The sequence below is a fragment of the Taudactylus pleione genome, unplaced genomic scaffold (genome assembly GCF_031769625.1).
Source record: "Taudactylus pleione unplaced genomic scaffold, aTauple2 ptg000370l, whole genome shotgun sequence".
Lineage (NCBI taxonomy): Eukaryota > Metazoa > Chordata > Amphibia > Anura > Myobatrachidae > Taudactylus > Taudactylus pleione.
Window position 1 is genome coordinate 3,640,040 of NW_028284771.1, and position 14,455 is coordinate 3,654,494.

A 14,455-nucleotide genomic window follows, 5' to 3' on the forward strand; every position below is an offset into this window, starting at 1 on the left:
AAATTTCTTCTTCGTTATCTACCCAGGTGACTGTAAAGGTTATACAATATGCTGCTTTTGCAGCTTTTCAAATAGGTTGAGTGGGAAAAGTAGTGCTCAGTGCTGGGACAGTTACCGGCATAAGGCAGTGGAGGTTCTTGGGGCGATCATGTAGGACATTCGCCCAGGGCGCTGCGGCCGAAGTCACCCCACCGGTGCTGTCCTATCTGAAGGCACCAGTCTGCTCTTGTCCCACCAACATATTTACAAGTTGCGGCGGCCGTGGCACCATTTGTTCTCTCCCATAAGGAGCCCCAGCGACGTCGCACATTGCATTAGCATTCTGAGAGCAGCCACGGTTGAGGATGGAGGAGTAGCAGCAAGGTGGAGGGACCTGTCTGCCTTCGCAAGGTAAGAATTAGGCAAAAAGCCCCCCCCCCCCCCCCCCCCTTCCGGCAAATGGTGCTCCCACCACGCAGTACGCAGGGCTTAGTATTTTCTTTGCCTCCTTTTTTTGGGGGGGGGAGGCAGCTGATCAGGCCATGACCCCTGAGTTCAGGCCACCAAAGCTCTTCAAAGTCTAGAATACGCCCTGGCATCAGGGTACATCATTATACAAGGTGTAATTTTCTGTTTTTTATTTTGACAAGGGTTTTGTTTTGTTTTTTTTAAAATTTGTTTTAGAAGGTCTTAGCTCAGTAGTCTTAGTAAACTTAGTTGCAATGTGATTTTAATATACTGGAACAGCATCATCTGCTAACACCATGTCACTTATCAAGCATGGTACACTGATTTCCCTAAAACCAGCTTATTTATTCTTACTATCTGTTTTCTTTAAAGCACTATTTATTACTAACAACAACACTAACAATACATGAACATACAATAATAGAAGGTTGCAGTCTACAACAAGGTACGTTTTATAAATGTATAGGTGCAACATCATTGGTTCCTAAATATTTTATACCAGGGATTCCTAACCTGTGGGACCCAATAATTCAGATCCTATGCCAATTATTGTAGGGACGCTATGGGCCTTTTTATGCCTCGTCTTACAGATTGTGTTGGGGGATGGTGTACATTTAGGCAGCCTGAAGAATATGAAGAGACTAGTTTGGTATCAGTTTGTGCCTAGCTTTACACATATCCTGTAGAAAATACTTGCTGTTTTTATCCAAGTGCATATCAAATCCCCATTTACTCAGCACAGCGAGATATGTGAAAGTGAATTGTGGTTTCAAGGTTAACTTAGTTTCCGATTTGTCCCTTGGTTTGGTTTGGCTGTAGCTGCGAGCGAGTCACATTCATTATATTATTAGCAGACAAGTGGGTGTAGGTTTTAAAACAAATTCCAACTTGAACAAACATTTCATTTAAGTAAAAAATGAGCAATCTGCGCTACTGGGCATGGCTGTCCCGTATAAGAGGAACTCTGTTCTGTGCTCACATAGACTAATGTCTTTAGTTTCTTGTTGGTTATTTAAATATGGTGAACCAAAGTTTTTTTATTTAACACAGCCCAAAGTAAGCACCTAGTGCCTGAAATCAGCTGGTCAGCAACGTTCCCAGAGTGCAGCTTGTGTTTTTCAAGTGTCAACCACTAAGAATGCCAAGTATCTGTTTCACTAAGCCAGCACAGCGATAATATTTTCATTCTTGCCAGAAGCCAGCATTTTACCGTTACCGGCTTTTTGACTAATTGTTTGCAGAGTAATTAAACCTATTTAGTTTGCCACTTAATTTCTCATCTTGTTTTTATAGTATAGATTCACTATAGATTAGCTAGTGATGGGAAATCTAGGCAGGTCTGAATGTGGCCAGTGCATTTAGCCCCATTGCAACATGTCTATATAAGGTCACCAACCTAAAATACAAGCTATGGGAAATGTTAGATGTATATTTGAGAACTTCTAGTTTGCTTTTAGTCAGGAGTTTGAAAGATTTTCATAGCTGTTATTTTCCTAAAAGGCTCTTTTTCCTCCTTGAACATTTCAGCAATCTAACTGAAAGCGACACGTTTATCACTTGAGTTGTATGAAGGAAAATACTTATTTAAAATAGTTTTGTTTTCTTAAGAAAAATATTTAGACAAAAAGAGCCCTGAAGCACAAATTGCAGAATACAAAAGCACCAATTTCTCTAGCATTTCATCTGGGGGACACTGGATACCATGGGGTGGAGCGGGAGATGTTCCAGGAGCAGTCACTATGTGCAAACTAAACTTGTTAGTGGGTTGTCTGCTCCACTTCTACATCCAATCGGGCTAAGCACGTCCATTTCTCTATTTGTGCCCTTGGAGTGGGCAGCATCTTGTGGGTTGACATGTAAGTTTGTTTGTTTTTTTGTGTAGATTTTTATTAACTTGTATTTTAGATTTAAATTTTATTTACTTGTTCTACATCACAGCAGCAAAGTTCATGAGCTCTGCTGGTGGAGCAGGGTAAGAGCTCTATTATGCACCCTGTACTTTTGGGCTCCCAGAAAGCGGTCACCTGATGACAGATCAGTGGGTGACCATAGACCTCAAGGTGTCTAGCACTGAAATGGAATGGGTAGTCCTGTTTTGTTTCTTCTGCATCCATTTAATGCAGACCCTGTGTTGATAGCATTTAGAAGACCAGCGTGATGTGAATGTATCCGTGATAGCTGCTTTATGATGATGCCAGTGTAAATCTGGGAAGGGGAAGCATAGTCTTGTGCAGTCTTCTGCCCAGAATTTTTTCCAGCCGGGTGGCATCAAGAAGTAGCCGGGTGGGGGCCTTCGCAATAATAAAATGTTTTAAATCCTGACCTTCTAATGATTTAAACTTGAAATAATTTATATATAAATTGTTATCTTCTTCTTAGAGGCCCAGATACTGGCCCCACTTGCAGGCTCTCTTTAATCAGTTCAGGTGACTGGTCCCGCCAGAACTTTTATACAGAGGGAGGGATCTTTGCCCTCCAGCCTGACACCGCCCCTGCACTGTGATGGACAACTACTCCCTGCCCCAATGCCACATCCCCTGCTCGGCACTCTCTCCTGACCTAATGCCGTGTTCCCTGCCCGGCATCTCCTCCTTCCCCAATGCCACGTCCCCTGCCCGGCACCTGCTCCCTCCCCAATGTGCCGTGTCCCGTCACCTGGGACCTTCACTAACATGACCTTATGGCCGGCGGACACGGAACCTCCAATGTGAAGAGCGTGACGGAGGAACATCCGGCATCTGTGTCCGTGGCAACAAGGACACATTGAGGGTGACCGGGAATGTGGTGCATTGGGTTGGGGGGAAGTGCCGGGCGGTAGGTTGTTTCTGCCGGGCGATGCGCCCGCAGAAAACAGCCTGGGGAGAACACTGTTGTGTATCATGGATAATATTAGAGCCATCTCTTCATGTCTAGTGATTAATTTTGTCCTCTTTTACTGTATTTCATTTTCCTGTACACTTGTGTATTTCTGCCTGTAACCTATCTGAATGTATCTTGCATATCTCTGTTCTCTATACTGCTGCAATTAAATACAGTAGCTTTCAATGGTATAGTCCTAACTGCAAACTAGAATGGCCAGTTATACCAAGCTGAGTCCAGGTCAGTAAGGTGTGAGACAGGTGTGCCATACACATGAGCACTGAGGGCAGTGAAGGGAGACTGCGGGATGAAGCACCAGCATACAAGCATCTAGTTGAGCATATATACACCATCCTACTCCCATGTATATGGTACTTGTGATCGTCATAGAGATCAATATTTCCTTTCCAGGCTCAGCTGGAGATGCTTTAGAAGCAGCTCGGCCAATTCACAGTGACTACGTGTCTAAATGAGCTTACAGAGAGCCGCTGTACACAGACTGCAATATTACATTTGGTTTCTAAAATATGAACTATGAGACCTATATTATATTCATGTTTTTTAACATTTGTTTTGTGCTTTGGGACCAGACCACCATGATTGTTAAATATTGTTGCAAGGATTGCTTATCAGGTAATAAATATGGATTCCCAATGCGACAAAATCACAAGGAACATATCTTGGGGCCTTTTAAACTTTCTCCAAATAAGATCTAAATTTTTCAGTAGCCTTGAGTGTGATGGTTTAATATCTGTAGTGACAAAGGGGCAGATTTATCAAAGCTTGGAGAGAAAGAGAAAGTACTAACCAATCAACTCTTGTCAGTTTCCAAAACATGACAGTTAGAAGCTGATTGGTTGATGCTTTATCTCTCTCCAAGCTTTTTTTTTTTAAATGTATTTTTCTTTTTTTTATTATTGGAGTTTTCACAAAACAAACACTCAATACAAACAGTAACAATAATAATTGCATATTTCAGTAAAAAACATATACATAATTGTATCAAATAAGGGTATATTTACACCATAAAGTGGTACAGAAATATTCAGTATTTTAAATAACCCTAACATGTCTTGAAATTTTAAACATCATCTCGACTTTATAAAAATGTTGCATATATTACAAACATATCCAATTGGTACCACTCAGTCCTAAACACAAAATCTCTCTCCAAGCTTTGATAAATCTCCCCCAAAGCAGTTTAGGAGATTTGGTATTTTCTCACTGTATTCTTCTCATTCCCTTTTTGGAAGCCTGAGATAAATGTAGCGAATGTCCTCCTGAAAGAGGTATATTAAATTGCCTCTTCTGTTCCCATCAAAGAATGTCATCCTTAAGCTTGAAATTCCACAATCTAATTGGTTTTTTGTATATCAGTCAACTAAATGCCGGCAGATCAGGGTCTGGCTTATTCTCGGCACAAGGGCCTTTTGTCTGTGTAGGTAGTCTGTATTATTCCAAATGGTAAATGATCACTTCATTGATTCATCATACTCATTTGAATCTGTCGTATTTAGCGTACTACTATTATTAATTATATTATTAACATGTCCTGTTTAATGTTTCATGTGATTAGGTTTATTTGCAGGTTATATTATGGCCCCATCTTCTGTATTTTTGGCACGTTTTCTAGCCTCTGTGTGTCTTTGCTATTATTTCTTCACATGCTGAGACTTCATTAATAACTGAAGCTTTCCATCACGGGTAGCCACGTGAATAGCGTTCTTCAAAGTGACAGCTCCTGCAGACACAACCTTGCACAATTATTAGGAATGAGCTAAGAGTGTTCCTAATGCTGTGCTCGATTTCAAACATGGGAGCAACATTTGAAAATAGAAAATATTGACAATAGAAGTAATGCCACCGAGCCACCCAGTTACTGTTCTAATCCACGCCATTTTTGTCAAGGAAAAAAGAGAAGTTTGAGTGAATGATGTTAGAGGACGCGTATCATGAAAATTCAGTAAATATATATTTTTTAAAAAATAGCTACATATGTATGATATATGTATGAATTCTGATCTGTAAACTGTATTTTATGATTTGCCATAATACAGGGATAGATGCAGTAAAAGTTATTGCAATTTAAATGATTAATGACTTTGAGATGGCAAACAAGTCCTCATTAATATAACTTTTTGCAGCTGACCTGATTTATGTTTAGCATATTGCTGATTGCTTACCTTTTATATGTTTTATATTCCTTTTATATGTTAAATGGGATTGCAACTTTCTCTCATTTCTAGGCATTATATGACACAGGATTTCCAGTCCCAAAGCCATATGATTACAACAGACATGCAGTAGTGATGGAGCTAATTAATGGGTATCCCTTGTAAGTTTTTCCATATCTTATCGTAATAGTTTTTATACTGCAATTTATCTGTACCAGTTTTTCTAATATGAAGGATATTTGTGCTAAAAAATAGTTTTCTGAACTGAATGTAATCTACAGTATGGCTGCTCAGTGTAAGTCATGAATAAGTGATTAACTCAGTGTGATGGTTTCCATACAGAGACTTTGTGCACTTTGTGCAATATGTGAATAATTCTACTTTTCCATACAGTGTGATGCTGGTGATGTTATTACATATCTTTGCCTAATCACTGACTGCGATGTTGGCAGACCATGAATCTTTCATATGGGCTGCAGATCACACAGAGACATCTCTTTCAAATGGAATCTACAGTTTGAATAGAAACAAAAAACACGATCATTCCACTATTTTATGGAAAGGGTGATAAGAAGTGAGCCATACATTACTTTGTTGCCTTTTTATATGTATATTGGAAATAATAAGGGATGACCATTAAAAGTATCCTTGCTTACAGGGTTGTGCTTAGTTTTTTTGATGAGCTCTACACGCAGACTTTATGGCCCCAAGATTCAGGAGAGATGCTATTCTTTATCGTCTCTTCCCCCTTCTGTCAACCTGATTTTAGTGTTTTATTTGAACCCTAAGGGGACCTTACATTTGATCTTCTAATCCTGGACAAGTAGCTGTTATTGTGTCCTTTAATTTCTGCTAAAAGTGTTTCAAAGTTGGCATTGCATTGCCAACTTTCTTTACCATCTTTCCCAATTACGAGTTCCTTCACACCATCCCTCGTTCCTTCTGAAATGGTTTTCTTGTGAGAACATTGTGCCCTGCTTCTGCTTTAAGATGACCACGGAAGGCTATACGCTGCATTATTTGGATGTTATGTGCCTTACATGCCACATTGTCAAGGAACAAAGTCTTCAAAGCCACTACTTGACCTTCCATTCACACCTTGCTTGACACGACTTTTAAAACAAAGGACCAGAAATGTATAGTGTTTGGAAGGTGTGACACCAAGAAAGCCAAAATATTTTAGAGTGTTTTCTTATTACTGATGAAACCTTTTCTACTTCAGGGTCCATAGGGGGTCCACAGGGTTGACCTTGGGGGTATAGGTTGGGAACCAAATCCGGGCACCACGCAGTTAAAGCTTTTAGCTCCCAGGATGCACTGGGTCCACTCTCCCTATAGCTCCGCCCCCAAGCCAGAGGCACCTCAGTTTAAGTTGGTGCCCGGCCGGAGTCGGGTCACCGTTATCGCAGGGGGGCTGATTAGCAGCCCCTAAGCTTTATTTAATTTTTTTTTAGGTCAAAGTTTTTTATTTTTACTTTGGACTTTTCTGAGCGGCAGCGTTGGACTGCCCATAGGACGTCCAAGCTGCCGCTTTGTCACCCCACCGGCGCTGAGACGCCAGTACAGATATGGGGATCTCAGCGGGACCCCCTGCGGCGCCGGCGGGTAATATGCAGTCCGAGGTCTCTGGGGACAGACCGGAGGCACTGGCAGAGGCGGCGGGCTTCCCCTCCATGGAGGCATACCCCGCGTGTCCACTAGCCCATCGGGGACTTAACGATAGGCGCTGGGAGCCTTCCCTGCTGTATTATAGTCTGACGTCGCTGAGCTGCTTCCTCTGAGGTCTCCAGGCGGCCATTTTCTCTGTGGTGCAGCAGCAGATCTCCGGAGATGGCAGTTGGTCCAGTCCCCCTGCGTACCTCACCATCAGGTCAGTGTACAATGCGCTATAGCCTTCCCAGACACTGAATCTGGGCAGTTGAATGTAGTGACATTTTGCAGTATATTATGTCATGCTTATGTATGTATGTATGTATATATATATATGTGTATATATATATATATATATATTTCTGCATTGTATGTGACTTATGCTAGTGCTGACTGTCTGTGCTTTTTCTCTCACCTGTCAGTATATATCTATACCTTATCTTTACTATCTGCCCTAATACAGCTAAAGTACTTAGGGTGGTTCTGAGACCTCACATATATATATATATATACTTGTCAATATTTGTGAGGTTTGTCACATACTGTTGCGTGTTGCCATAATTTAGGTGGAACTGTGTGTTGCATATGCTGATAATGGGTCCCTGCAGCTATTCTTAGCGTCAGTCAGCACCAGTATAGCGCTGCTTAATATTTCCGCGATAGTCAGATATGTCTGACCAGGAGATAGAGCGTGATGCTGCCCCCATTTTTGCTATCCTGCAAGTCTTGGACTGCAGGTATTAGTGTGGAGGATTTGACTCAGAAAGGGTTATGTATGTGGCGCCATCTGGTGCCAGGCCCCTTACACGATCCCCTTGGCGGTTTGTTTTTGTCAGGATCCTCTCCATTGCGGATCACTGGGCGGGTCCCTTTGTTGTAACTTGGGGTTACTTCACCATACTGCCCTTTTCATCTCAGGGTATCTCGCAGTTTCTTGCACTTTCCCCTGTGACACAGACAATCGCTCTCCGCCGGGGTTTTTCACAGTACATGAATTCCCTCTGGTACCACAACAGTCTGTCATTCCCCTTGCAGGGATTACCACAATAGTCACACTAGGTGAATGTCGTTTTCTACGAAGCATAAACTGGCGTGATATACGCCCTGTGGTTACTTCTCAGTTGGCTCTGCCGTGAACTGGATGATGTATCTGGCTCTTTCCCTCTCACACGGGGGGAGACGATTTCAAGTATTATTATTAACCCTGCTTTGGGGCTGGCGGTCAGGTCCATTCTGGTTATAGAGAATGTCAATCCTGCACCATACACCCTCAGTTTAACATTTGGGTCCCCGTTTCTGACCAACGGGTGGATCTCAGGGCGAGGGTCATGCTGTCGCCAGATACGAGGTATCACAAAAGCAATTTGGCCTCCTGTTTCCCATTCCCTGAGGGTCATCACAAGTAATAGAAATCACCTCCTGGGTTGGATTTGCATGTTACTCGTCTGATTACAGGCATTACTACGCCTCCCATTCCTGCATGGACGGATTCTATGGATCCGTAGGTGGTAACTTTGCCTGAAATCAATATACTCGCTTTCAGGGGCGGTTGCCTGTCCTACCATGGCTATCGCATGGTTGGTTAATGCTATTGCATTCTGGGCTGATGCATTTGTAACGTTTTTTTTACCCTCCAACACGTCTGGGGTTCAAATGTCTTTTGTCGCTCACATAAGATATGCACTTGTCATATATGGCAATACCTACATTTGATACCAGTCTCCTAACCTTCAGGATTTCGGCTGTGACTGTATCCGCCGCTATACCCTAGGGATGCGCTCTGAGAAAGCAGAGGTGCAGGTACCATCTATGGGGAAGATCTTGTTTGGTCCTCACCTAGACAAGTTTGTTCAAACATTGGCAGTATCACTAATACAGGATTACCGCCTTCAGCTACTCCCACTACAATGAGACTAAATCTGTTAAGTCTTTTTGTCCTCAGGGTCAGCCTAAGGGCATGTTTTTTCTAGGTTGTCGACCTCCACAAGGGCTACCATACCTGGTACCGAGGAGACCTGGACTTCCAGACGACCCTGCTTCTAAACCTGACGGGACAGGTCTACATCTGTGGAATTCCAGTGTGAGATACCGACTTTCTCAGTTCACCCAGTGCTGGTGTCTAGTCACCACGGAGCTTGGGTAGGAGTTGTAGTCTCTCACGGGTGCGGCCTCTCATTGCTCAGGCGGCCTCCTCACATGTGTTGTTAGACGGGCCCTTCTTCAGACCCGATCAGTGCCTTACAAATCCAGAAAGCTATACAGTCTTTGCTGTAAGCAGAGCTATTTAGGCCAGCCTCACTATCTCAGCGAGGGACTAATTGTTCTACTTTCTTTCTGGGGCAGTGGCCAACTGGTCCTCATTTGCCTATCCTCTGTCTCAAATCCCTGAACCAGTTTCTAAAGGCGCCTGGACTCAGGAGGAGTCCCCTATGCTCCATCATCCGATGTTTGGAACCTGGGGACTTTATGGTATCTCTGAATATTCAGGACACATAGCTACGGGTACGTATAGAGCCCTCTCATCAGCATTGGCTCAGGTTTGCAGTGCCACAGCAACACTTACAATTTGCGGGCTCTGCCCTTTGGACTGTCCACAACCCCATACTTACCAAATTTATGGATTTTCTTACAGTTCACCTGTTCAGTGTATCCGACTGCTCCAGTATCTGGACGGCCTCCTGCTCTTAGCAGGATCACCGAGGTACTTTGCAGCCATGTCAGGTTAACCGTTGCTTCTTCACAGGCACAAATGGTTAATCAACAGGGCAAAAGTCCTCCCTGCATCCCTCACAGGGTATACTTCATTATTATTATCATTTATTTATATGGCACCACAAGTGTTCCGCAGTGCCTTACAAAGTACATAAACAAGTTGTAGATAAGTGACTTACAGAACAATACAATACAGGACATGGATAATATATATTGCTACATTAGCGTACACTCTGGCCTAACACATACTTCACGGTAAACCTGAAAAGGTTCAGTCCGACAGTGTCACAACAGTGGCTTCTGTTACCGTGTGTCCCAATTGCAACAGCACCTTTGTGCATACACTGTGTGACACAGGCACTGCAGGAGTTTTTATAAATTTTCGCATATGCACTATAGCAAACATTCGTTCAACTATGTGAATATTGACATTTGAGTGAGACCTGGGGGGGTTTATTCAATTGCCAGTGTGGTTTACCCTGCTGCGGTAACCTCCAGAGGCTGGATTTTTCTTTGCAGCCTTAAACCTCTACATTGAACACAGAAACCCATAGATTCCAGCACTTTGTGCGGAATCTATGCGTTAGCACGTGTTTACCCATGGCTATTCCACGCGGCCTGATTGAATTCCCCCCTCCTCTTAGTGTCCCTTATGTGTAGCACTTGGACCTTCCTCTGTGGCAGGAACTGGTAGAATGGAGCATCTGATTGGATGGTTGTGTAACCTGTCCAATAGAACCCCACATTTATTTATGCGTTCCTATCCATAGTAAATTGGGCTGCAACTCCCCAACCTCTATACCTGCAAGACTTGAGTGGCACAGTCCAGCTCTGTTTGACAGGACTATGGACTCGCTTCAGACTCGGGCGCAAGGTGCGAACGCTCGTTCCCAGCGTATGCAAAGTGATGGCATGGCAGGTGAACGTACGGCAAGGCATAAGCACGCCCACTATGTCTGGCCGTGTGATCGCTTTGTGTATGCAGACTCCCACAAGCCTGTCTTAAGATGCCTACTAGCGCACGTCATCTCCAGGAAGTGTATGCAACCTTCAGTACATTGGGTACCATCGGAAGCGAACGTAGCGCTTGAGGTAGACTATACCCTACCTCAAGCAAGCACTGTGATAACTTCATTGTGAAATACAACCAGGTGACGTGTACTATGACGCTGCCTGTTAATTATGCATGCCTCTGAAACTGCGTTATTTCGGTCAGGCACGCTTGCATTCACATCTACACTCCCCCTCCCCCGTTTCTAGTGGCCTGCCCCTGTTACCACCCACAAACGACTTCTCCTGTCACTCACTCTGGTGGGCTCTCTATGCTGGGCGAGCGTACGCTTCCCGATCTTTCCCTGCGGTTCGCGCATACACATGCGAACCATCGGCAGCTACGAGCGAACGCTTCTTAGCGTCCGGGTCTGAATCGGGCCCTTTTGTGTCAGGGGAACCATAAAGTACAGCAGGGGATCAGTCTCACAGTGGCTAATCTCTTCTATTCTACGTTCATAGCTTTATGTGATATGAAATATGCCAATATTTATGACTGTTTAACAAGTTGTCCTGCAGTCATGAATATGTGATCCAAATGCCACTGTCATGGGCAAGCTGTGCCTATCTTGTTCAGTGGCCAAATGCATATAGGTCACGTTCCATATGGAGCTGTTCTTAACTGATCATCTGCTAGGTCTGATATTGCTGTCCAATATCACTGCACAACATTGAAAATGTTTCCGATGTGAAAATAGTTAGTTCTAATTGATTTCAGCATGCAGAGACTGAATATGACATTTAAAACTCTGTTAGCTCTGAGTTCCAAGATATAGCCCATTTATGACGATGTAGGGGTATTCCTAGTGAAGTGGGCAGAATGGAGAGAATCTGCGTTCCGCGCAGAGGGGACGGGGCCTAATGACCCAATTAAATGAATCCGTTATTTGTCCCCTCCCCTATTCAAATATATGTGATTCACGGGATTACCCACACAAGATAACTGTGGTGCACTGAGTGACAAGCATAGTGAGCGATTCCACCAAGACATTTCAGCAATGGAACAAAGATATCAGGGTAGGGGAATCACTACTGTTGGACAGTGACAAGAGATGCCCCAGAAGAGGAGTACAAGCGACAAGCAAAGAGAAAGCGACCCCATGTATAGGCCACTATATTACATAGTACTTTCCTATGCTGTATGTTTGTTTCGTTTTGTAATCTTATTTGTGATTGATTGAATTAAAGCAACTGTTCTTTATTTTCTATCAAGAAAATATCAGATTATTATAAAATAGCTTTTCACTATGACTATATTACTAATGTACATGCAGTATAGTGCAAGTAGTGTAGCTCAAAAAATAGAGCTAGTAAAAACCATTCTGAAATCATTTTTAGCTTTTCTTGACCTCAAATTAGTAATGTATGACTATTTTTAGAAAGGAAACAAATTAAAAGTATTAATTTGTTGTACAGTGTATTTTATGGCTGTATGATTAGATGGAACACTTGTGTAGTTTAGAACTATTTCCCAGAACTCAACAGTATATAAAAAATGGATTACCCCCTGGTCCATAAACTTGGTGCCATTTGAAGGTAACCCATAAAAACCTGGCGTTAGTGTGAGGACACGTTGAAGCCATTGCATTAGCAACTGTGACGTAAGCAGACAATGAACCAGAATACTTAAACTACAGGTGAATCCATACGTATAATACACCTAAAATAACAAGTGCTTATGTAGAGCTGGGTCATTTAAATTAAGAAGACGATTTTGGGCATGTGCATCCTATGCAACAGATACAGATTTGAGAATTCATATACAGGGACATTGCCAGTGGTGTCACAGCAACAATACTTGACATACAGAGTTTCATTATTTGAGCATTTTGGCCAATATTGATGCACATTTTAAACGTCTTTGCGTTGAGCTGGCAACATCTGTTTGTGATTGAGATGGATCACAGATCAGAGTAAAATAAGGTGCAAAATTCAGTTATGTTATACTCTACACAGTATGGGGGGAATTCAATTGAACGCGCTATTGAATAGTGATGGGAGGGACTCCCGAAGCTATTCAATACACTGCGCTGTGTGGTCGGAGAATTGCCAGTTAACACGCCTATCGCGCCTTAACAAGAGTGTTAAGGCGCGTTAACCGGCATTCTCTGACCAAAGTGCCGGGCGTGTGGCTGTTAGCGTAGAGCTATGCAGAAAAACTGCTGCGCGCCCGGCACTTTGGTCGGATTTCTCCTCGCATCCCCAGGGGGGTGAGAGACGAAATCCTTAGCGCGACCTAACAGCGCAGTGTATTGAATATCTTCGGGAGTCCCTCCCGTCGCTATTCAATAGCGCATTCAATTGAATTCCCCCCTATGAGTCTGGATGAAGTAACTTGAATGAAAAATATGTAATATCATACACATATGGGACTTTTATAGTTAGATCGCCTTAAATGTTACAGCACTTGGTTTCTTATAAAGTGCTGCATTCTCTACATCTGCCACATGATGTCACTGCAACTTTATTTTCTAATTTCTGACCACCATAGTACAGACAAGTCCTATTGCTACATTCAATAGGAATGAATGTTTAAAAAGCATATCCGGGACTCATTTACACTTATGCACTGTAAAAAAAAAAAAAAAATCTGGTTTATTTACATGGCAAAAAGATTCTGCAGAGCCATATAGTAAGAAAATTTATAGAAGACCAACAGCACAAAACTAGCAAATACAAAATATAGGGCATTAAAGAAGCAGTAAGGCAAAACTAACATCTACTTAATCCTAATACTGTAAATAAGACATAGTGGTTAAAATATGTAACAAGCAAGTGTCATACATTGCATGCAGTAGGCATAATACAATGACACACAGGTGGATGAAGTTGGAGAGGAGAGAGGACCCAGCTCGTTAGAGATTACAGTCTAATGAGGAGTGGCATAGCTTAGATAAGAGAGAGGGGGAGGACAACACTTTGTGCAAGTGTGGGCACAGGCAAGCTTTTGATATGAGAATGGTTTGCTTTGATGACAGTTTGGTTTTTAAGTCTTGGAGGTGTGAATGGAATTTATCAGTAGAGAGTTGAGGTGCCATTATCTAAAATTGTATATGAATAGTCAAATTTTGCAACAATGGTGGGGAAGAAACCAATCATCTTTTATTTTGTTTGTTTATTTGTTTTCAATTTTAAAAATAAATTTTCAGGCATTAGCAAACTAACAGCCTCTGTCACTGAGCTATAGATCACTGACAAACTGGAAGGTTTAACGGTACATTAGAAGAGCTGTGTCTGTGCAAGGCTGTGATAGGCCACTCTGGCTACACCTTGATTAGTAGTTGCTGCTGCTATGCTCATGCTACATTGCCCAGTACTGTCTTATTAACATACATGTCAAAAAAATCACTGGTGCTGCGAACTACTTAAAAGTAAGAGGATATCTGGGTAAAATGTAACAACCTACATGAAGTTCTCTCCTCTCAGTATGGGTCTGGACTATTTTTTTTTTGTGTGTGTTTTCTTTTTGGTTTATTGAAAAGAAATATTACAGGAGAAATGTACGAACACATTCTTGCTATCTATGACAGTATTACCTCTGTCTGTCTCTTTCTGTATAGCCG

General features: G+C 42.5%; 1 protein-coding gene across 1 annotated transcript in view; it reads left to right on the forward strand.

The window, feature by feature from the left end:
* Window positions 1–14,455, forward strand: part of RIOK2 (RIO kinase 2) — a 40,205-nt gene that overhangs the window by 10,273 nt on the left and 15,477 nt on the right. Inside the window, exon 5 of the mRNA XM_088444661.1 lies at window positions 5,553–5,641. Coding sequence (XP_088300787.1) covers window positions 5,553–5,641 — 89 coding nt within the window. The remainder of the gene's footprint in view (window positions 1–5,552; window positions 5,642–14,455) is intronic.